Raw genomic sequence first — 24,250 nt, forward strand, 5'->3', positions numbered from 1 at the left:
CTGTGCATATGCATCAATACACAGTTGTGTAGATGTCTCAATGTGCATAATTAATGCACTACACTTTTAAAAATTCTTCCTAATTAGTTATAAAAACAATAACCTTTATCCTGAAAACATTTCCTGAAACATTTCTCAACAGTTACTGTAGGTTTGTATTCTGTCATTAGGTTAGGAATGGAGTTACCATCCTATTACCTGTATTTTAGAGTACTCTTCCACTAATGTTTTAGCTGCTTCCAACTTCAGGTCTCCTTTGAAAGTAGCATTTATGATCTGTGTGAAAAAGATAGTATGGAGCTCCTTTCTCTGGCTAACAGCCAGCTGTCTGTAAGCCTTTGCAAAATATTCCTCCTGCTTTATTAGAAGGAACCTCTTCAGGTGGTCCTGCTCCAATATATGAAGTCTGTCCAGAAGACTTCTGTATTCTACAGCAGGCTGCAGAGAAGAGAAAAATAAATCTGAAGTGATTTTCAGTATTCAACTTAAAATTATCAGTGCTACTAGCTCATACATATTTTACACATATTCTGATTGCTGTCATTTCAGATTTGAGTCAAAGGCTAATACTAAATCACTGTACACTTGCCATGGTTTTCACCTGTTTGGAATGACAGGGATTGTACAGTTGTCAATCTCTAATCCAGATAACACTTCCAAGGAATAATGAAGTCTTTTTAGAATTTAGAAACATCATTTAAGAGTATAATATAACTTATTAGATAATAAGAAAAAAAAGCATGAAATTAAACACAAAGACTAAATATGAAATTAACTTCTTAGGTTCCCTCAATCCTAAAGTCCTATTAAAACCAAATAGATTCATGTAAGAACAAAGAAATACCAATAAGCATACATTTTAAGAACAATATAAATTAGAAAACACTATCCTACTACAAATCTCTACAAGTTATTATTTTATCTATTGGTTTCTACAAAATAGTCCAAAAGCATTGTTCTAGAGTTATCACAATGGAGTAGAATCAAATGGCAGTTTATTTAAAAGCCTTTTTGCAAGAAATACTTTCTTATACTTCTCTAATAAGACATATTCAGTTTTAATCTCAGATGGTATAAAATCATTACAGAATCAAAACACACATGTCCCACAGAACAAAGAATGCTTCTTATGCCAGCAGAGCTACCTAAGAGTAGCTATGCTAGTCTTGTTCTAATTTTCATACTATTTATCTGGGGAGAACTGTTCTCTGCACCTTACTCCTCATTTCCATGAGACACACTGCAGATGACAAATAATTAATCAAAACGGCAGGGAATATATATTCAGTGTTTTGCCTGAGAAGGGGAGGAGGTTATTGCTCCAGATGTTTTTCAATGCTGTATCTTGGAAATTAGTTCATGTGCTGCCAGGAGCAGAAGTGTATGCCACCCCTAGCACTCCACTATGTTCTTTAGGACCACGTTTCACAGCAAGTACAAATGCAGGTTTTTCCAGAGATAGGAAAGTGAACAGCAAGACAGTAGTCTATGATAAATGGATCAGGACAAGTACTGGATTGGACTTAATTCTTTGTTCAATTCCTACCAAGGATTTCCAATATAAACCAGACTGAACTATACCAATGTATAACATTAGGTATTTTAGTATTTTAAGTTTACAGAGGTGAAATACTCAAAACTTAACACAACCCTCTGTAGACAGAAGAAGTTAAAAAAAAAAAGTCAGGGGGAAAAAAGAAATAAATCAGTCTTATTGTAAACATTTGGTGTACTTGGAAAAAAAAAAAAGGAAGACTAAAGCATAATTTTGTATATGGGACTGGTTGGACTGGTGATCCAGACTCTATCTCCAGCTAGCGACTGCCTATGAAATCCTGGGTAGTGATACTTACCCATTAGGACAGAGATCTTCAAATGAAAGTGAAATAAATAAGCACTAAGCTTTTATTTAAAGGGAGACTCTAAACTCTTAAGAATCATAGTCTGCCTTAAATTATTTATCTCCCTATTATACCTATTATTTTCTTCATAATAAGAATATATTGGAGATTTTTTTACCCAGATTGTAAGGTTTAGGATGCAGAGAGTTTGTTCTGTTCTGAATGTGCAAAATACTTTACACAGTGTCTGAAAGCAGTTCTTAGAAACTCCTGAAGTAAAATGTACTACATAAAAATATACCCCATTTTGCATGGGTTTAAGTGACTATAAAAAAAATTATGGCAATGACAAGCTTTTGTTTGCAGGTGTCACAGATTCTCTTCAGATAAATTAATTTTCTGGTGAAGTAAACCAGTTTCTTAATAAAAACAACCTTAATTACGACAACTGAATTTTTTAACATATTAAAGTTGCACAGCTTTTCTTTTTACTCTTTTAAAAGGACAACTCAGCCAGTCTAGTTGAAAAGGAAAACCATCCATATAAAATAATGTATCACGCAACATATCTTGATTTTATAACAGATTTACCTTTTCATTCATCTTCTTCATTAATTCCTCAGCCTCTTCATTTGCAGCTCTTGCTTTTTGGCATTGAGCCTCCATTTTCTTCCTAGTTTCGAGATTACACTCAGCGGTTAAAGCCACCATCTTCCTTTCATACTCCTCTTGAATCTCTTTCTCCATTGCAAGAAACTGCTTTTTGAAAATTGAACTCATCCTCTTTTCCACGTGAGGAAAGAGGCTGTGACTTAAGACCATACTCTTCATCATCATAGCAATCACTTCTTTGCACATCTGCGTTCGATATGCCTCCAGATCAGCATCAGCTCGTGTCAGGCTGGCAACCTCCAAGCTGTAGAAATGTATTCAAGACTGCTTGAAATTGCAGATTATAGGAAATTTCTATCCAAAAACATGGATATCTATATTCATTCATTACAGGGTAACCAAATAGCAGTCAGAGAAGTGCAAGGATATCACACCATGTAAGTTTACTAATCATTAATCACTCACTAAAAGCCAGGTGAGCCAGCTTCTACTACAGAAACTGTAATGAAACATGTCTATTCGTGCACTTCCATTTTAGAGAGAAAACTCAAAACATTCCCTCAGATTAAAAGCAAACAAAACCTCGCACAGAGAAACCCACACCTCCATTGGGAAGCTGATGAAGTGAGTGTCTGAATAGACCATACACATTTCACTGACTTCGTAAAGGAGTTCTAAAGTAACTGACCCATCTACATTGACACATTACTGTTTGGTGTTTTGCCCTGGTGGATTCCCTTCTCTGCAAGGAATGGAAGAGAGTGTTTTGATTCTGTGTTGATACAAATAAATTAAAATAGCTGATATCTCTCTCATGAACTTTAACAGAGTTCGAAAAGAAGAAATTAAAGCCAGAGGGAAAGAAAGGGTTTTTTTGCAAAATGTAATACATATCATGTTGCATATGAACACGTTCTCGTTTATCTTTAATTAAATTGGAATTATTCTTTCTCTCATTTTATATACTATGTAACTAGCATAAATTTTATACCTTCACCTATTCTGCCCTTAACTCAGGATTAGAGAATTAGGTGGGTTTTACCCCTGCATGTCAGTTTAGGTGAACTCACAGCACTGTATGCTTCTCTGACACCTACTTAAAAGCATAAATCCATTTTTTTTTTTCAGGCAGGCTAAATTATTGGCCTGATTTGTTCCCTAGTCAAATCTTAGACCAAATTTCAAATCCATAACAAAGACCTTGGCAATATTTGCAAGACAGTAAAGTGGTACTACATTTAGAATGACTGTTACATATCATATCATGAGAATTTATAAACACCTTTTCCTCTCCTTATGTAAGTAAATACAGTTTACCTAAATGATCTATTTTCTATTTTCAGTGATCTATTACTATCACTGCCTCTCTGTTAAGCACAAGATACATTTTCATCATTTAGAAATCAATGGGATGAAATTAAGTTGTTTTCTTACAATGACTCAAATACCTGAAGTACTTAGACATTATCTTGAGATGCGATAATCTATCACAAAAAGGCAAAGATCTTTTTTTGTGGCAGTCTCTCAAAACCACAGAAACACACTGGCAATAGCCATACTTGTCTTGGGAGACCTGCTGCAGGGCAGGCTGGTTACAGCTACAAAAACTCCTCCATTTCAGCCATCTCCCTCCCATATAGAGCAGGAATCACTGCTGTATGGGGCCAGATCCCTGAGACTGAAATACTGTACGTCTGAAACATTCTTCACAGTAATTTGAAAATCTATTAAGAGTGAATATTTTCTGTAACATCCCCAAGACAACACAACAATCCAGCTTTGCTGTGCACAGATGGACATGGCAGGACAGCACCTGGAGGTGCACAGCCTTCTTGGGTGGCATTTGGTTACAACTCACCACCAAGTCCTCCAGGGCACTGATCTGCCCCCTGGCCTGAGGAGAGTCCTTCTTGCTCCAGGACAGTGGGGCAGCCACAGAGCACAGGTGATGGCAGGATCCAGGAAACAGGATCCAGAAGCAACAGAGCAAGCATTTCAGATGGGCAGAAGTCCTAGAACTTTTCCTGACCTAGCCAGCTAGTACTAAGCTCCTTACTTATGACAACTAACTTAAAAAAATAAGCAGCATTTCAGCTTTGTGCAAATGCACTTTATTAAAAACAAGAATACATAAAATGGGAGCTTTACATTCTAACATTTCCTTAGTGACTGTCAGGCAGTGGTAGAAGGTCCCCCTTCATAGATTCACCAATTCATTATTAGTCTGTAAAATCCAAGTCACTGGATTTATTTTTCTGTTTGAAATCCTGCTTCAAGTACAGCAGTTCTGATTTAACTGAAGCATATCTGTATTTTGAGAGAAACATCTCATCTTGATTTTTCAAGCATCCTCTATTAAACAACCAAACAACACTTTAATTAATTGTTCCATTTGATAATTCCTTTAAGACCTAAAAATGGTAACCTTATCCTCATCTTGAATTTGATTATTTCAGCTTCCAAATGTCTTTGTTTGCTGGAATAACAAATTCCTTAGTAATTATTTTTCTATTCTTCATTTGTGCACTATTAGAGAATAGTTACAGTACCTACTAACCCTTTCTTCCCGAGATGTGAAAGACTGAATTCCTCATCTGTCTTTCTGGAAACCAACAACTCACAGCTCCATCCTAACAATACACAGCTTGTAACACAACATTTATTTAAAAAAAAACCAAAAAACTCCTGCATTTTTTTTTTTTTTCAGTATGGTCTAAAAACAGATGAAGCAATTCATCACCCACCTCCTTACTTGCTACTTTTCCAGTCTTCTTCAGCAGTGATCCAAGGATGAAAGCCTAAACCAAACACAATCCCATTTCCCAATGTATCTTTCCCTGAGCTTTCCCATAGCATTTCTTCCTGTTTAAGGCAAGTCATTATTAACTAGACATGACTTCACTTTGAGCAAGATTCCCATGCTCCTTCTCACCCACAGAGAAAACTATGGAACCCAAATAACTTTACTCCTCAAGACCACAATGCTAAATGCAGGAAGAACAATAGGTGCAGTTCACCTGAGACTCATGTGTCAGCAAGTGAGTAATGAAGCTGTTATGATTTCAGGTGTACTTAATCTACTACTCTCACCATTTGTTTTCCTGACAGTATATCTGTGAAGATGACAATTAAGCAGAAGCAGCACATGAACTCTTCCACCAATCCAAAAGTAATTAGCATGATGAAAAGTAATTATCAGCCACAGTTCTTCCAGGTCACACCCTGGAATTCAGAAGGCAGACCATTACCTTTTTTCAGTAGCAGCTGAAGAAAGGCTGCATCTGTAAAAGTCTGAAATCTACCTTCCATGTGATATGTTCTGCTTCTGCTCTGCCCCCTCCACACAGCAGCCAGTGGGAGTTAGGCAAGCTCATCACATGCACCAGAAACCTTGCTTCAAGCTCGTACTTTACAAGCTGCATTAATATTGTTTTGGAGTCTTGGATGCCAACTCAGTACAAGATAAGAACCCTGTACACATAATAAAACTAATGCTTTCAGACACAAGTTCATCGGAAGAGCAATACTTGCAATCATCCAGATTAAATGTGCAATGTTTTTGTGACACCTAGGGAAAAAAAATACCCTAAACTGACACTGTGCCTCCTCAAACCAAAGTAAATTTAATAAGTTGTTTTAAATGCTCTGCACTCTGTTTGTTACAGCAATTCATGTTTAAAAGGTCTCACATCTCTTCCTGAGCATATTCAGCATAATAGGAACATGAAAGCCAATGAAGCAGCAGATGGCAACCTATTGATGAAAAAGATCAAAGCTTCTGTGGGACAATACATGCAGAGAAAGGATGAGAACAGTACAGAAGGTAGGTGGTAAAATATATAGGGGGAGGAAAGGCAAACAGACATGTAGCAAATGAAACTGCAAAGAGCAAGTGCAAAGATTTTTCACTCACTTGAATAGGAAGAAGATTTAAAGATCTGTCAGAGAAGATGTGGGAGGGTAGAATCTCAGACACCAAACACAGAGAAGCAGAGACAGTGCCTGAGCATCTGATGTCCTCCACAGACCTAATAAAAGAATATAGGAAAGCAGCTGGGGTCAGGAAAGAAACAAGAGTAATTAATTTGTAAAAAAACAACACACCACAAAAAAGGAAACCTCTCCTAAACTACAAAATAATTGTCTTGAAGTCATATTATTCAAATTAAAAGCCTGCAGAGGGAATTTTTTAAACAGGGTAATTAACAGCTCCTGAATTCAACAGTCCTAAAATGAAATAATGGCTTTCTGACATATTTTTAAAACTAATACAGAGTTTGCAAAGATAAGAATCTATGGCAACACAACTTGTTGAAGTCTAAAGGGGAGAGAAACATTAAGCAAACTCCCCTTTGGTGGCATTTTCTCACCATAACAGAAAAATCTGTCATTTTCAGAAGACTCATTTCTCATCTGCAAATCACAGCCAATTAGTAGACCGCATATTACAGCAGTATGCAGAGGAAACTGGAGCCCTGTGGTAGCAGTTTCTGCAAAATCATCCCTTTGTGAGAGACAACGCTCCCAAAGAGCACGTATCTTAGGACCATTTGTGGATGGTTTGTTCCCATTGTCCTGGAGGCCCTGCTGCAGCAGTGACAGACCACCACAGCAGAGCAGCTGCACCAGTTCCTGAAGGAGAAAGGAATGCAGCCAGGCAGGACAGCAGAGACACAACCACTCCCAGCCCGGTGACACTCACTGCTACCACCTTGAGTCAGAGCCCCACATCTCCTGCACCCATGGGGACAATGCCAGTGGAACAGCTGCAGAGAGGAAGGGAAAACGAGGACAAAAGAGAAGTGTCGTGCGTGGTCCATGTTGCTTTCTTACGCTTTAGAGAAGCAAAGCTGCAGAGAGGGCTGGACAGGTAGAATCCTGTGCTGAGGGTGCAGTGTCTTTCCCTGGTCTGTTGCCCACTGCCACTCCTGTGTTAGAGGAGGTCTGAAGATGCTCTGCCACACCAGTAGCTGTCCTGGCCTGCAGCCAGCTCTGAACTGGGGGAGTTCATCCATCAGTCCTGTGACACCTACACAGCTAAGAGTAAACCTGGCACAGCTCAAACATGAGCCTACAGAGAGTACAGGACACCTCATCAGTAAATAGAATTGGTAAGAAATTTATGTAATGATTATCTAAAGATGCTTTTCACATGGATGAGTCACAGGTGAAGTTTAGCTTTCCAGAAGCAGTTAGAATGTTGACAAAATCAGAAACAGGATCCTCACGATATACAGCAAAAAAAAAAAAAAGTAAAATATTCCAGAACTGAAAAAGATGATAAATTGAGATGAGAGACCAGTAGCTCTACAGAAAAAAAAAAATAATAAAAAAATCATGAAAACCCATTAAAAGTCTCGCCACTAGATTTGTCTGCAGTTTCACTATCAAACTCCTTTAACTCTCCACAGCAATATATAGACAGTAAAAGTATTTCAAGTCTTAAATAAATCTGTTAAAAAATATTTGAGAAATATTGCATTTACTGAGACTGAGAACCTCTGCTTTGATTGCAGAAAGTATGAAAACTGATAAATCGGTGATCTTCAGCAAGCCAATCTAAAAAATACAGCTAGCTCCAATACAGCTGTTGCAACAGAGCTCAAAAAACGGTATTTCACTGAAAAACTACTGTGCAAAAAGTAGGACTCCAGTCCTGCTTCTGGTCATCACACATTTTATCATTAATTTTTAAAGCACTAACTTCAGCCTGGATACTAACAAAAGCATAAATAAATATTATGGCTATATGCATCATGCATTAACGCCTGAGGAGCTTCCAGCCTTGCTATGATCTCCTGAGATTCTTCTGATCTACTCAGACAGGGTGCCTATTCAGATGACAGAAACAGCAGGAGATATCAATCTTCTTTCAAAATTATATGGAATAAAGTCTCACTAACAGCACTGCTTTCAAAAGCAGACTGTTTTCTGGATGAGATAAATTGTTCTGGGTGGACAGCAGAAGTAATCTATACAATTCTGAACAAGATTTCTTCATAGCTTGCCAACATAAAAGAGAAGTGCCATTTTTTAGATGAAAAAAAAGAGATGTATTCTTTAATTTCAAATTACTTGTTTTCTTCAGTTCCTCTGTCTTATGGACTCCTATCAACTCTTAAGCATTTGTGCTTCTCTGACAGAAAAAAAAATAGTTTACACAACTGTCAAGTTTATGATAGCATACATAATACAGAACTACAAATGTAGTATTTGGGATACATTCCATGTATATTCACAAAAACAGAGCAATGAATATGCTCTCCTCTCAAAAACTCTGAAATTTTGATTACACTTTTTAAAAATTATGAAATACTGAAATATAGCATCTCAATTTCTCTTTGTACTAATAATGTAACTATTTCTCACTATTTCCTATGTATGAAAATTGAAGCATAGAAGTTGTGACAGTGTGATCTTTTATTCTTATTTTCCATTTGAATTCAGGGTTAAAAAAATCTCCACATTTGCTCCACAGCAAATTAAATTGAGATGTACAGCAAGAAATTTACATTTAGAAAGAAAAAAGAGAACTTCTAATATGGTAGTAAATTGTTTTTGACTTTTCTATCAAGGCTTTATGGAGATAGTTTGATCCTGTACTGTAGCACATTGGTCTCAATGCCCTCTACCATAAGAAAAAAATCTGCTGCAATGCATACATATCACTTAGTGATTTCCAAAAATAATTGACAGTTTGTATTATGCATCAGCAACCATGTTCAAGTTCAGCTAGAGTTTTGACAAACTCAAGGAATCATAGCTGCATGATTCTTTAAGAACTGCCAGCTCTGTTCTGCTCCTGAGGGCTGTTTCCCACAGGATCCTACTTACTAACTCCTTGAAGAGCTGAAAGTTTGCTTTCCTAAAATTCAGAGTCCTGACTATACTTCCCATCTGCCTCATACCTCTTAGGACAGTGAACTACACTAATGCATGATCACTGCAGCCAAGGCTGCCTTCAACTTTGACATCTCTGATGAGTTGCATTTGTGACCATCAGATCCAATAACAGAATCACAGAATAGTCATGGTTGGAAAGGACCTCTGAGATCACCAAGTCCGATCACAAGAAAAACCAAGCTAAAACAAAACAAAAAAACCCTCATAAACCACACACCCAGAAAACCCCACAAACATGCAACCTATGATCTCGGCCATTAGAGCATGTCCTGAAGTTGCTCATCTACACGTTTCTTGAATACATCCAGATTGGTGAATACACAGATGGTGACTCCACCACCTCCCTGGGCAGGCTGTTCCAGTGCCTGACCACTATTTCAGTAAAGAAATTCTTCCTAATGTCCAATCTAAACCTCCCCTGGCACAACTTCAGCCCATCTCCTCTAGTCCTGTCATTATTCACTTAGGAGAAGAGACTAACAACCACCTCCCTACAACCTCCTTTCAGGTAGTTGTAGAGGGCAATGAGGTTTCTCCTCAGCCTCCTCTTCTCCAAACTAAACATCCCTTGTTCCCTCAGCTGCTCCTTGTATGACTTGTTCTCCAGACCCTTTACCAGCTTGGTAGCTCTCCTCTGGAAACGCTCCAACACCTCAATATCCTTCCTGTAGTGAGGGGCCTAGAACTGAACACAATACTCAAAGTGGGGCCTCACCAGTGCTGAGTACAGGGGCACGATCACTTCCCTACTCCAGCTGGTCATGCTATTCCTGATGCAGGCCAGGATGCTGTCAGCCTTCCTGGCCACTTGGGCACACTGCTGGCTCATGTTCATCTGGCTGTCCACCAGCAGCCCGAGGTCCTTTTCTGCTGGACAGCTCTCCAGCCACTCCTCACCAAGCCTGTAGTGTTGCCTGGGGTTGTTGTGATCAAAATGCAGGACCCGGCACTTGGCCTTATTGAACCTCATACAACTGGCCTTGGCCCATCGATCCAGCCTGTCCAGGTCCCTCTGCAGAGCCTTACTACCCTCTAGCAAATCAACACTCCTGCCCAATTCGGTGTCATCTGCAAACTTATTGAGGGTGCACTCAATCCCCTCATCCAGATCAGCAATAAAGAGGTTGAACAAGACCCGCCCCAAAACTGAGCCCTGAGGGACCAGTCACCAACTAGATTTTACCCCATTTACCACAACTCTCGGGCCTGGCCATCCAGCCAGTTATTTACCCAGTGAAGACTACACTTGTCTATGCCACAATTTGCTAGCTTTTCCAGGAGAATGCTGTGAGAGACAGTGTCAAAGGCCTTTCCAAAGTCAAGGTAGACAACGTCCACAACCTTCCCCTTACCCAAAAGGTGGCTCACGTGGTCATTGAAACGCATCCCCTTGGGTTTGGCTGTCAATTTCTTGTCTTAAGAAGTTGTCTTCAGGGCACTCCAGGAGCCTTCTGGATTACCTACAGCTTGCCGTGCTACTTTTCCAACAGATGTCAGGGCAACTGAAATCCCCCAGCAGAATGAGAGCCTGTGATCGTGATGTCTCCTTGAGCTGGAGTAAGAAGGCTTCGTCAGTAGGCTCCACTTGATTGGGTGGCCTGTAGTAGATTCCAACCACAGGACCACCTTTGTTGTCCTGATCCCTGATTCCTACCCATGAGCTTCTGACCTGCTCATGGCTATTCTTTAGTGACCCTTCTAAGATTCTGTGTGATTCTGTGACTCTGAACAGCATGTAGCCATCGATAGATACATTTCAGTCATAGGATTGATCCCACCAAGTTTCTGTAATTGCCACTATGTCGTAGCTTCCCTCTAGCATGGTAGCTTCCAACTCCTCCTGTTTGTTGCCCATGTTGCATGCATTGGTGTAGAGGCACTTCAGCTGGGCTGCCAGCCATGTCACCTAGCCTAGATCATTGTCACAGAAGCTCCTACAGAAACAGTAAGTATTTTGTCTTTGGAATCAGCTAAAAACCTTGACAAAGTACAAGAGTTTATGAAGTACAAGACTAAAATGAAAGTTTTAAAGAATACAGGTCAGAAATTAAAGGATTGCTTTGCTCAACTTACAGAATGTGTAAGGAACCAACATTTCAAGATGAGGAAGCACCCGAAGCTAAATATCAAAGTGTTACAAATACAGGATAAGACAAGGGCTGTATTATAGCTGATGAAGAAAACAGAAACAATATTGCATGTATCTAATATAGGCGTTAAAGTAATGTTGTAGACTTTTTGACCAACAAGCTTGCAGGACTAGGATTCATGTCACCCACCTCCCGAGCCCTACAATTAAGCTAATCAGCCCAGGCTCCAGGCTTTAGTTTCAGGGGGCGCAGCACACATAAAATGCATTTTTGGAAATCTACTTTGGCACAAGAATAATCGCACCCTAGAAATGCCCTGTTTCACCCCTGAGTAAAAAACAACATGGTGTGGGAGTTCACACGGCAGAGATCCTCACTCAGTCAGATAAAACGCACCACCCATAAGAGAGGAGAGGAACAGGTATTTAGTAATTGAATACACATATTCAATGAGCGCCAATAAAAAGAGCGAAAGAATATTAAAAAAAGTGGTAAATTAATCTGTGTGTCACCTCCTAAGAATAAACGCGTCAGAAAAATCAGTTTAAAACTACAAGAAGTGAGAATTGTGATAATCTAAACGGGGACTAGGAAACACCTGTTGCTAGCAGCTCCATATCTTTCCTGTGATGAGAGCCCCAGAGCTGTACACAGTATTTCAGGTGGGGTCTGACCAGAGCAGAGTAGAGGGGCAGAATCCCCTCCCTGGCCCTGCTGGCCACACTTCTTGTGATGCAGCCCAGGATGCAGTTGCTCTCTGGGCTCCAGCGCACACTGGCGGCTCATGTCGAGCTTCTCATCAACTACCACCCCCAAGTCCTTCTCCTCAGGACTGCTCTCCAGCCATTCCCACCCCAGCCCGTATTTGTGCCTGGAGTTGCACCGATGCAGGTGCAGGACCTTGAACTTGGCCTTGTTGAACTTCATGAGGTTGGCACTGGCCCACCTCTCCAGCCTGTCAAGGTCCCTCTGGGTGGCATCCCTTCCCTCTTGGGTGTCAACCACACCACACAGCTTGGTATCATCAGCAAACTTGCAGAGGATACACTCAATCCCACTGTCCATGTCTCCAACAAAGATGTTGATGTAAGTATCTCAATTATCAAGGAAAAGCATAACAATGCTTTTAGTTACCCTTTAAGAAAGAAAATGACTTCCATAGTCCTGTAACTTTTCCTTTTCAGCGTTTACACATTTCAAAAATACTGCCTGTAACCTGACTTTCCAGGAGCTAAGACTAATACTGAACAAGGAAAATCTGCTTTGCCCTCACATCAGTCTTTTTATCAAATTCAGCTGAAGAACAGGTGATCTTCAAGAGACATTTTTCTGTCAAACAGTCCTGACTGGCCTTTCAACAATATCAGAAGACTTCCCCTGCTCTATCCAGCAGTCCCCCCAGATTGCAGCTACATGGTATCCTTCTGCCAGCACTTCAGAATGTTACTCCTTAGACTCTTATCCAGGGGTTTACAAAATATACAGCTAAACAGCAATGCTGGCACCCAGTAGGGGCTCTCTTTTGTAGAACAAATGCCACCCTTTTGAAAGCAGAATGTGTTCAGTTCCTTCAACAGTAGAATAAAGAACTTTTCTGTACTCAGGCAAGTTTCCCTTTACTTAGTGAACCACAGGGAAGTGAAACTAGATGTTCTTTTCTCTTGGAAAACTTGCATGCCTGAGGCCTGGATGGAGTTGTAACTTGTATAGGTAAAGCAATATGAAATATGACAATTTTCAGTTTCCATAGATGGCTATTTAATACAGTTCAAAAACCAAAGGTAGTGCAGCCACATGAGTAAACAGATACTATGAAGCAAAATTACAGGGCAGATATTCAAAGCATTTTCAAGGGTTCAGCTGATGATAAATGTAATAAATGTAATGTAATAGCAGTGAATTCTTACTCTTCTAACGCCTGAAGCATGTTCCCAGATTCTTCAAAGGATAGAATATCGATGATTTGATCATTCATAATTATATCTTCACTGAAGAGATCTCCTGAATTAAGCTGAGAGTGCTCTAGTTTGTGATTTTGAATGAGCTCATGCTGTATTTCCTATTAAAAAAAAATCACAAAAAAAACCAAAACAAAAATCCAACCAACCAACCAAACAAGTAAGCTTCAGATTACAAAAAAAAATAATTACACTGAGCATCTGACCTAATCCTATTGCAAGTAACACTGCATGACAAGGTTCCTACTTAAAATCAAACTGTACAGCTGGAAAGAGTATAAAGAAATTGTACAATTCAGATACATTATCTGAAATCAAATACACTGCTTTTGGTTAGGCTAAAGTTTTTGTGTAGAACTGATCCAGAATACAAATAAAACATTGAATAGAGGAGACAGAAGACTCTACATTGACTTCAGCAGACTTGTGAAGTCTAGAAGGCTAAACATTCATCTAATCTGATTAATATTTATCAGAGCCTCTATTTTCTCTCTGCAGCCCAGTATGGAAACACTTTCTCCAGACCAGCTCAGCTTGGATGTAGAACACTGAAAATGCTCCTTCCCGAAACCCAACTGCTTTACTTAACCACTCAAGAGATTAAGGTACATCCAAGGAACTAAGACACCTAAATTCTATTCCCTATTCCTGATAAGCAGAAATACAATTTGGACCCAAAAATGCTGTGCTCAAGGAGAGTGGTTTACTCCCTGGGCAATTCCAGACAACTGGGACGAACATGAAAACAAACAATCCCTCCAGTCTTAAGCTAACATCCAAGTACAGGCAGCAGTTCTTTTGATCAGATTATCATTCTTACACTCCTCTCTAAATCTGTACTAAGAACTAGAGATTGTTACATTATCTGCGAATTCAATCCGTCACTTGGTGGCTTTTTATTTACCTTCAAAAACCTCCATTAGTTAGCAAGTTATATCAACAGATGATAAATTAAAAAATTTAAACAGAGTACTGTTACAGACAGTGTGACTTACCTGGTTTTTACCACGGAAACTCCATTTTAACATTTGGGTTCGGTAAACAATGAAAAAACCCAGGCATGTCAATACAAGGGAAACAACAAAAGCAATGAAGAACCCTGAGGCATGGATGGCATGGCTGTACCAAGTCTGAAATTAAAAGACCATATTACTAAAACTACATTCTACATATATATAAAGATCAGAATCAAAGATTATAACTGTAAGCAACATAGTAAAACTGTTTTTTAAATGGCTTCACACAACTTCACAGTTTCTCATAACTGAGCTATAATTACTAAATTTTTATTAATATTTTCAAACAAGTCTCTATTTTCCATTGATTTTCAAGTCAGCATGGTTCGTTATATTCAACTAGTTCAAATTCCTTCAAGTAACTCCAAGCAACACAATCCTGATTCTGATTTTTAGGTGCTGAGACCTTGAGTTTCCAGTAATTAATAGCTTGTTTTTCAGTGTTTCCAAACCCTCTAAATCTCATTGAAACTGATGGCATTTTATGTTGCTCAGATGTTGGCTACCTTTAATTAATGGCCATTTATCAATTCAAGAAAACTGAGTCAGTAATCACCATAGGGAAAAAGCACCAATATGAGTTCAGAATAAATATGTAACTGACAGTTGACAAAACCACCTAAACAATAGCAGAAGCACCAGAACTGCAAGCCAGTTATCAAATTTGTAGGCCTTTCACTTTAGCTTTTAATCTGTAAATCGAATTGCATTAAAAATTAATAGCACAACTATTTGTATAATATTTCATCACAAACTAATCACTCTGCAGGGGCTAGAAAGTGTAAACAATTAACATGCTTCTTGTGAGCTGGGCGTGGTCATCTCTTGGAGAAGAAACATGAGAACATTTTATGGAGTCATCATTATTTCTGCATATTTCAATCGTGGTCCACAATTTGAAAAGAATTTATTTCAATTTAGAAACATAATTTTATCCTTTTACTGCCTAGTTCTCTCTCTGATTCTTTTTTATATGCAGAAAAACTGCATATCTGTAACTGAAAGGAAATACATCAGATTTCATTGTTTCACAGGCTCAGCCTCTCAAAGCTGCAGGAAATGCTCAGAACTCACTGACTTCAACATGATTTCAGTTCATTTAGGTGACATCAGTATCAAGGAGATCATCAAAACATTATTAATACAGGCTACTATTTGGCACTTGCATGGTTCCAGGGAGAAGATCCAAGGTTTACTTCACAGTATTGTACACCTAGAAGCAACAATTGCTCTGACTGACAGAGGTACATGTGGTTTGTTTTTTTGCTTCGGTTTTTAACATCCTTCATCTAAAATAATGAAACCCTTGAAGCACTTTGAGGTTCACTAAAATGTTTTGGGACTAAGTACTCATTTGAGCAAGCTTCTCCAGTTGTACTAGGTGGCCAAGAGGGAATTCACAGAGGGGTTCTTCTTCAGCTCTGCCACACCGAGGCTCTAAATGTGGTCCCATCACCTTCAAGTAATATGAGATGCTGCAGACAATCCTTAAAGAAAAAAATACTGCTGTGGAACCTCTTCATCATTTCATCTGAATTCACTTGCATTTGCCTAATTTCCATGCACTCTAAAATTTAGGAATCCTTCTAGCCTCTGGTGAAAGCTGGAATATGGTGAGCCTATGTGTTCAGTGAAGCTGAAAATAAGCTGGTTAAGTTTTGATGGAGAAAAGCACTGGCTGGGGAATGGTCCTCTGCCTTTGAAGTAAAATAAAAGGTGAGACCTAGAGCCGGACAGTCAGTCTGCATCTGGGCAGGTACTTCTGTCAGAGGTTAAGCTCTAGTGGATAAAAAAAGGACAGAATGATCTGTGCCTTTACACCTAAAAAAATGGGTTCTGGAAAGACAGTCCATGTCACTGGGGGGCTGCAAACCCAAGCTGCAGGACACTGCAGGCACCTGAATGCATCACAGCAGATGCTGTGAGGCAGGTGCCAGAGCCCTGGCACAAGCCATGGAGTATGGACCAGTGCTGGCACTGCAGGCCAACCTTCAAACCACTGACACAATAGTGAGCCCCAAAACCCATATCCTAAGCTAAGTTCTTAAGTCACCTCAACAGTCTAAAGAGGCATTTCAGGCCCAAGTTTCTTTCAAAAACTGCTGCACTCCCACTGATTTGAAGGATGCTGAAGGAAGATAGCCTGATAAAACTCATATCAAAGTAATTATTATCATCCATCCCATGCAACATGAGATAGAAGAACTTCCTCTTGTGCTCTTCACTACAGCTTTCCACTCAACATCAAAACTACCCAGCCAAGGGCAGTGGCACACAGTACTCACAGCTCCTGAAGCACTGTGAGAAGACATGTGGCACAGACATTCAGATGAGCAACACTCGTACTTTATCATAATCTACAAAATTACCCTGCCACAGGTAAATAAGCACTTTCTTCCGGCAGTGCAGAAGAGAAAATCCACAGGGTTTGTAAACCTTTAAAGAACAGCATAGTAGCCAAGTGTGCAAGCAAACCATGTGAAAACTGATGGGACCAACTTAGGCATGGCACTCCCATAACTAGATAATGAATTCTTCTCTCTTCTGTCCTCAAATTCAGTATTTAGTACCCACTTAGTCACATGTGTGTTGGCTTCACCATATCCATGAATAGGTTTAAATAATGATTTTTAGTACATAAAATCTGAGATTGAGAGTATTTTTGACAGCTGAAGATATGGATGAAATTCAATACATCGCACTTTTTCCAGCTGATCATTATTTCCTTGCACAAACTGATTTCATTCTGGAACACTTTATGTTTGGCCACAGCCCAAAGACAAATACTATGTATGTGAAACACAATGTGTTCCATAATTTCTAAGCTTCATTTTTCAAAAATTAACAGTATTATCCACAAAGCTTTATCACACATTTTTATTACAAAACCTGTTAATTTAGTAAGCTCAAACCCAGCTGCGCAAATTTTACCTAACTATGGAATAGTCCTCAAGAACTTGTTGAGGTCTAACTAGCAAGTTCAAGCTGGAAATAAAACCAACAAAAACAGCACTATAAAGGTTTTAACTATGGTAATAAGTTGCAGGAATTTTCACTGTGGACTAAGACCAATGTAGTTTACAGTCTTTGCTTAGACATCACCAGCTGCTGCAGATCAATTCACAATGAACTCTAGAGAAAAGCATCCATTAAGTTATTTTCCTAACCCAGTCAGCTACTGCATGTTTCATAGCTTTAAGACCAAGAGTTTCCAAAAAATACATTCATTGTAATTGGAAGCATAATTCTTAGCCATACAGATGTCCAATCCTTTTAAAACTTACTACATCTTTATCCAGGAATAATGAGTTATTTAGCTCATGCATAGTTTTATTTTATATCATATTTAATTCTGGCTTTCTTTTTAACAGAATGGGTACTTGATCTTCAACTATGAAAAAGCCAAGTCTGGACTTGTAGCTATTACACTAATAGAAGCTAGGAAGGCAAGAGCTCCCCAGCAAAAAAACAAAGTGCTGGAATAAGAGGCCCCTGTGTCCAACCTCCAAATAGACTATTGATTTTAAGAGTGGAGAGGAACTCATGGGATAGAACCATGGGAGGAATGAGCAGTCTAGTCTTCAGGACCTCTTCAGACAATCCTCATCCACATAAACTTTAGATTTCTAATGGTACAGCCATGGAAAAAAGGTTCTGGGGTGAAACAAGGTATTTTCTTCTGCCTGACCACAAAAAAAATATCAGTTTTCTCGCCAACCAAGCCACAGTTCCTTAAAAAGAGGCTGCAACACAGCAGACTACCAAGGTAATGAGGGGTTGTGGGAGGAAAACACATTTGATGAAGAGATTACTCTAGCAATTAAACTGATGGATACTGTGGGGAGTTCTCTAATACAAAACATCTAGAAGAATAACACTGTTTGCTGTAATGACTGTAAGTCTGAAGGTCTATTTGGCCTCTTAGAAATCATGCTCATTCAGAAGCCAAGAACAGGAAGTCATATTGGAAGGATGACTAGTTAAAAAACTAAAGGCAAACATAAACTACGCCTCTCTTACTACAGTTTTATTTCTCAGGCTCCCCAGACATCTGTTTTTTGATTTGTATATTAGCATGATACAGAAATATTTTCTCAATAGGTGGAGGATAATTCCACCCTTTTGCAAAGGCAAAAAGCTTTCTCATGGTGGCTTTGCACAAGAGCAGGTGAACATACTTCTCATTACAGTTCTCTGTGCCTGGACAATTCTTCAAATGAAAAAAACATGGCTAGGAATATAATGGAAATTCGTAGATTTTCCATACTATATATTGGTGCTTCAAGATAACATAGAATCCCTATCTTGACTCCTGTTTTCTTCCTCTTAAAATCAGAGAAGAGAAACTTGTGTATGATTAATAGCCCATAGCTGAGTGATGAGATGTAAGTATATCCTTACTTCCTAGGATTTAGTTTAGAGTATCAGTAAGTTTAAGCAAAAGAGTCAATACAATTTCAAGTAATAGAATTTACCTCAGTCCTTTCTTCTTCAGTTATGGTGAACGATGCTTTCAGTGATACAAGATGTGTTTTATTCTGTGAGAGATACAAAAATATATGTAAAAATGAGCAGAATCAACTGGCAAACAGCCCAGAGTCTCCAAAAAAGCTTTTCCTTAGAATACAAGCTATACTTCTCATTAAGCTTAAAGCTGAAATAAACCTTTTAAGAAAACACAGTGTACTTAGGGCTTTCACTAACAGACATGGAAGCAGCAGCTCTGTGGGATACACTCCCCTTCTAATCACACAAGAGGCATATTCCCATACTCAAATAATTATGTTTTCCTGTGCCTATAAAATCTGAGTTGACTGAAAATACATAGAACAGGAAGAAAAGTCAGTGCGTACGTTCAAAGTCAGTGCACATGTTTCTACTCCTATAATTCCCTGTTTTTTGAAGTCTTGCTCTCTGCCACTCTAGTACCATTCTCATGCATGCTGAACACTTTCTTCCTCCAAAACGTAAGAGATACAACAGTTGGAAAGAAAATACAGCAGATTTCAGTTATATGCAATTAAGAAAACCACAGGAAAATTATCAAGCCATACTTAAGAACTGGAACAGTTTACTTTGGAAGAAACCACTTGTCCTGCTTCCTTAGTCCTGACTCCTGCTGAAAGCCAGGCTACCTCCAGCATTAGACCAGTTGTCCTGGAGCCTGGTACAACTGAGTTATCAAAAATAACCAAGGATGGAGATTCCTCAGCTTCTATGAAGAATCTCAGAGCTTCACAACTCTTCTGTAAAAAGCACCTTCCATACAAGCAAGCAGGTTTTCCTTTGCTGCAACTTGTTTTTTGGTTAAAATAAATAATTTTCTGATAAAAATGTGGCAAAACTTTCTGTCTCTCACAGACTCCATAACTAAACACGTAAGTATGTGGAACACCATTATTTCTAGGATGCATAGCTAAATTGGAAAAAGAAATACAAAATGTAGGAAGAAAAGCTACAGGACATCACACAAGCATACTTCATTGAAGGAAGTCCAGAACCTCCTAAGCAAAGAAGAATAAGACACGTATTTATAAATTCATGGTAAACAATCAGAGAGGTGAGAACTCCATGTCATCACATGCAGGCCTCATTGCTTAGGCAGACAAGAACCACCTTAGAGACTTTTTACATAATTGTAATGAGCAAAATCAAATTGTAAAGAAAATACCTGTGATGAACTCCTGAAAGTTAGTGTTGCAGGCAGTGTCAAGACCCTGCCATGCCACATTTCTTTTGTGTCCAGAAGTGCAGAGTAGTTGATTGCAAAGTACTCTCCACCTGTTAGAGAAAAAAAACCCAACTGTGTAGATGAAGCAGGTGAGGTCCATCTATCCATTAATAGTGGCCTCTAAGTAATTGTATCTGCATTTTCTTAAAAAGATCAGTAGCTACACTGACTTAAAAATGACTCAGTATGGCTGCACATCTCTTTTTACACAAGAAGGTTGGGTGTGAATCTCTGGAGAGCTGAGCATCCAGCTGAGCTCAGCTGCAGCTATAGATGTTTGCAAAATTTGAAAAGCAAGTTCAATACGAAAAAAACATCTGAGCAGCATTTTAGGTTCCCCTTTGGACTGTGCTTTCTCATGAGCAAAAATGTTCTCCTAGGAACCAAGCTGCAGTAAGCTCACAACACTGACTTCAAGGGAATTCAGCAGAGGATGCAGCCAGAGTCCACCAGCATAGTCCAGAGGGAAGGAATATAGATAGATTTGCTCTTCCCCAGGAAAATTTCAAACTAAAACTCAACATGAGCTATTTGAAACTAATTTTGTTTTATAAAATGGACAGACTACATTATAACCACTACCTTACAGAGAACAGGAGCTAACTTCTGAGCCTGGGAGAGCAGAAGCAGTTCAAATGTGGGAGCCAAAATGCAAGTTAATAGAATTGCAACTGTAGTCCAAAATCTTTTAACCTGTATGAACTGGTAATCAGAGAATTTACCCCACCAAAACAAACTAAATAAATTATTTCAGTAGGCATTCTTCCACACGTGAAAGCAGGGGTAAGTCCCTGCAGATTTTACCTTCTAAGAAACTTTTCCTGTAAATCTGTACACCATCTGTGGTCTTATTACCACTGTTTTTTTGAACATGTAGACCAGTGATATTGTCCAGAAGGATAAGATCTGTAATGTTTGTTGAGAGCAGGGTGTTATTAATCAGAAGTGTAATGTATGCAGTTTGAGGGTCATGTTCAACATCCACCTGAAAACAGAAATATTAATATTAATGGTCCAAAATAACTGTATGTGCATCTCAACAGCAAAATTCATAGTCTTGATTAATAATTAAAGGTCATTATCTCAGAATCATAGAATGGTTTGGGTTGGAAGGGATTTTAAAGATCTTCTAGTTCCATCCCCCTCTATGGGCAGAGATACCTTCCACTAGACCAGGTTGACAAAACTCCCATTAAATCTGGCTTCAAACACTTCCATGGAGGGGGCATCCACACCTTCCCTGGGCATCCTGTGCCAGTGTCTCATCACTCTCACTCTTCAGAACTTTTTTCCTAATGTCAAACTTAAATCCACCCTTTTCCATTTTAAAGCCATTACCCCTTGTTCTATCACTCTATGCCCTTATACAAAATCTCTCTCAAGCTTTCCTGTAGGCCTCCTTCAGGTACTGAAAGGTCACTATAAGATCTCCCTGGAGCTTCCTCTTCTCCAGTCTGAGCAGCCCCAATTCTCTCAGCCTGTCTTCATAGGAGAGGTGCTCCAGCCCTCTGGTCATCTTCATGTCTCTCCTCTGGACTCACTCCAAGAGCTCCATGTCCTTCTTGTGTTGGGGCTCCAGAACTGGACACAGTACTCCAGATGGGCTCTAATGAGAAGGGAGCAGAGGGTAGAATCACCTCCCTTGACCTGCTGGCCACTCTTCCTTTGAGGCAGCCTAGAACACTGTTGGCTTTCTGAGCTGCAGGTGCACACTGCCAGCTCATGTTGAGCTTTTCATCAACCAACACTCCCAAGTCCTTCTCCTCGGGGTTGTTCTCAATCCATTCTCCACATAACCTGTATTTGTGCTTGGGATTGCCTTGACCCAGGTGCAGGACCTTGCACTTGGCTTTGTTGAACTTCATGCAGTTTGCACAGAACCACTTCTCAAGCCTGTCAAGGTCTCTCTGGATGGCATTCCTTCCCTCCAGTGCATTAACCACCCCACACAGTTTGGTGTTGTCAGCAGATTTGCTGAGGGTACATTCAATTCCACTGTCCACATTGCCAACAAAGATTTTAAACAGACCCGGGCCCAGTACCGACCCTTGAGGAATGCCACTCATCACTTGTCTCCACTTGGACAACAAGCTGTTGACCACAATTCTTTGAGTGTGACCATCCAGTCAATTCCCTATCCACTGAGTGGTTCATTCGTCAAGTCTATGTCTCTCCAATTTAGAGACTGCAGGACAGTGTCAAATGGTTTGCACAAGCCCAAGTAGATCACTTCAGTTGTTCTTCCCTTATCCACCAGTGCTGTAACCCTGTTATAGGAGGCCACCAAATTTTTCAGGCATGATTTGCCTTTAGTGAAGCCGCTTCCTTATTTTCCTTGTGCCTTAGCATAGTTTCCAGGAGGATCTGCTACATGATCCTGCCAGGCACAGAGGTGAAGCTGACTGGTCTGTAGCTCCCTGGGTCCTCTTTTTTCCACATTTTAAAAATGGGGGTTATGTTTCCCCTCTTCCAGTCAGTGGGAACTTCACCAGACTGCCACTACTTTTCAAATACGATGGAGAGTGGCTTAGCAATTTCATCTGCCAGTTCTTTCAGGACTCATCGATGCATTTCATCAGATTCCATGGCCTTGCAGACCTTCAGGTTCCTTAGATGGTGTTGAATCTGATCTACCCCTACCATGGGTGGTTCTCCACTCTCCTAGTCCCTGTCTTTGCCTTCTGTGATGTAGGCAGTGTGGCTTGAGCACTTGCCGATGAAGACTGAGGAAAAAAAGGCATTGCATCCCTCAGCCTTCTCCATATCCCAGGTAACCAGGTCTCCCATCTCATTCTGGAGATGGTCCACGTTTTCCCTAGTCCTCCTTTTATCACTAATATACCTATGAAAGCTTTTCTTGTTGCCTTTGATGTCCCTGGCCAGATTTAATTCTATCTCTGCTTTAGCTTTCCAAGCCTGATCCCTGGCTGCTCATACAATTTCTCTGTATTCCTCCCAGGCTACATGTCCTTGCTTCCACCCTCTGTAGACTTCCTTTACATGTAAATGAGCTCCTTATTCATCCATGCAGGTCTCCTGACATTTTTGCCTGACTTCCTCTTTCTTGGGATGCATCACTCCTGAGCTTGGAGGAGGTGATCCTTGAATATTAACCAGCTTTCTTTGGCCTCTCTTTATTGCAGGGCTTTATCTCATGGTTTTCTACCAAGCAGGACCCTTACAACGCCCAAGTCTGCTCACCTGAAGTCTAGGGTAGCAAGCTTGCTGAGAGCCTTCCTTGCTGCTCTAAGGATTTTTAACTCCACCATCTAGTGGTCACTGCAGCCAAGACTGCTCTTGAGCTTCACATTCCCCACCAGCCCCTCCTTGTTGGAAAAAACAAGGTCCAACATAAACACTCTCTTCGTTGGCTCCTCTGCCACTTGGAGGAGGAATTGTACATGCAAACTTACTTTCTGAAGGGATTCTGAGCAACCTGCAAATAGCACTACACCCAGTTTGATCTCAAACTGCCAAGGCAATTTTAATCTTCAGTATGTACTTTCAGCACAGAGTTGCTTACGGACCTCTCACCTTCCAAAATGCTTTCCTCTGTAACTCATATTAAACCAGAATTGTCTAAAACTTTATCAGGTCTGTAATATGCTGGCCTGTAGTATAACCATGATGATATATCAGGCTTCTAATAATAACACCAAATTAACATTTATTAACACACCAAGGTATTATTCACGATGAGCTTTCCCCTTTTCTTGTCTTTTTAGGAAATGTCTACTCTGTATCTGGACACCAGCAAATATAAATAATAAAGCAGCCCTCATAGAAATTAGTTCTAAAAATATGAATTGTGATAGACTTCAGAAACCACAAGAGAGCTCACTGCAGCCATAGGGTTCGACATATCTAGATAGGATTTTGTTGTGCACCACTGCTTTCTGCATGTCACACTAATTCAGCATTGTAGTTTTAGGATATTCTATGAATCAGAGAAAAGAAACAGTTTATTGTATTTTTGCTTAGTTTACATTCTTCTATTGAAGTGACAATAATTAAAATACATTTAAATAAATCTGTTTCTATAACTAGCTCTCTTTGGTATACTACACTAAATTTTCTGAACTCACTACAGCAAGTTCAA

The 24,250-nt window shown here is 39.6% G+C and overlaps 1 protein-coding gene across 3 annotated transcripts in view; it reads right to left on the minus strand.

Moving 5' to 3' along the window:
* EVC2 (EvC ciliary complex subunit 2) overlaps positions 1 to 24,250 on the minus strand; it is a 73,044-nt gene that overhangs the window by 37,028 nt on the left and 11,766 nt on the right. For 2 of the 3 annotated variants that reach the window (XM_051618997.1, XM_051618996.1), the window contains exons 5-11: positions 20,956 to 21,136; positions 20,092 to 20,201; positions 18,896 to 18,958; positions 14,400 to 14,534; positions 13,354 to 13,505; positions 2,433 to 2,757; positions 199 to 438 (exon numbers count right to left, since the gene is read on the minus strand). In XM_051618997.1, coding sequence (XP_051474957.1) covers positions 199 to 438; positions 2,433 to 2,757; positions 13,354 to 13,505; positions 14,400 to 14,534; positions 18,896 to 18,958; positions 20,092 to 20,201; positions 20,956 to 21,136 — 1,206 coding nt within the window. The remainder of the gene's footprint in view (positions 1 to 198; positions 439 to 2,432; positions 2,758 to 13,353; positions 13,506 to 14,399; positions 14,535 to 18,895; positions 18,959 to 20,091; positions 20,202 to 20,955; positions 21,137 to 24,250) is intronic. The other variant, XM_051618998.1, reaches the window with a different exon arrangement.

Source organism: Apus apus, chromosome 4 (assembly GCF_020740795.1).
Source record: "Apus apus isolate bApuApu2 chromosome 4, bApuApu2.pri.cur, whole genome shotgun sequence".
Lineage (NCBI taxonomy): Eukaryota > Metazoa > Chordata > Aves > Apodiformes > Apodidae > Apus > Apus apus.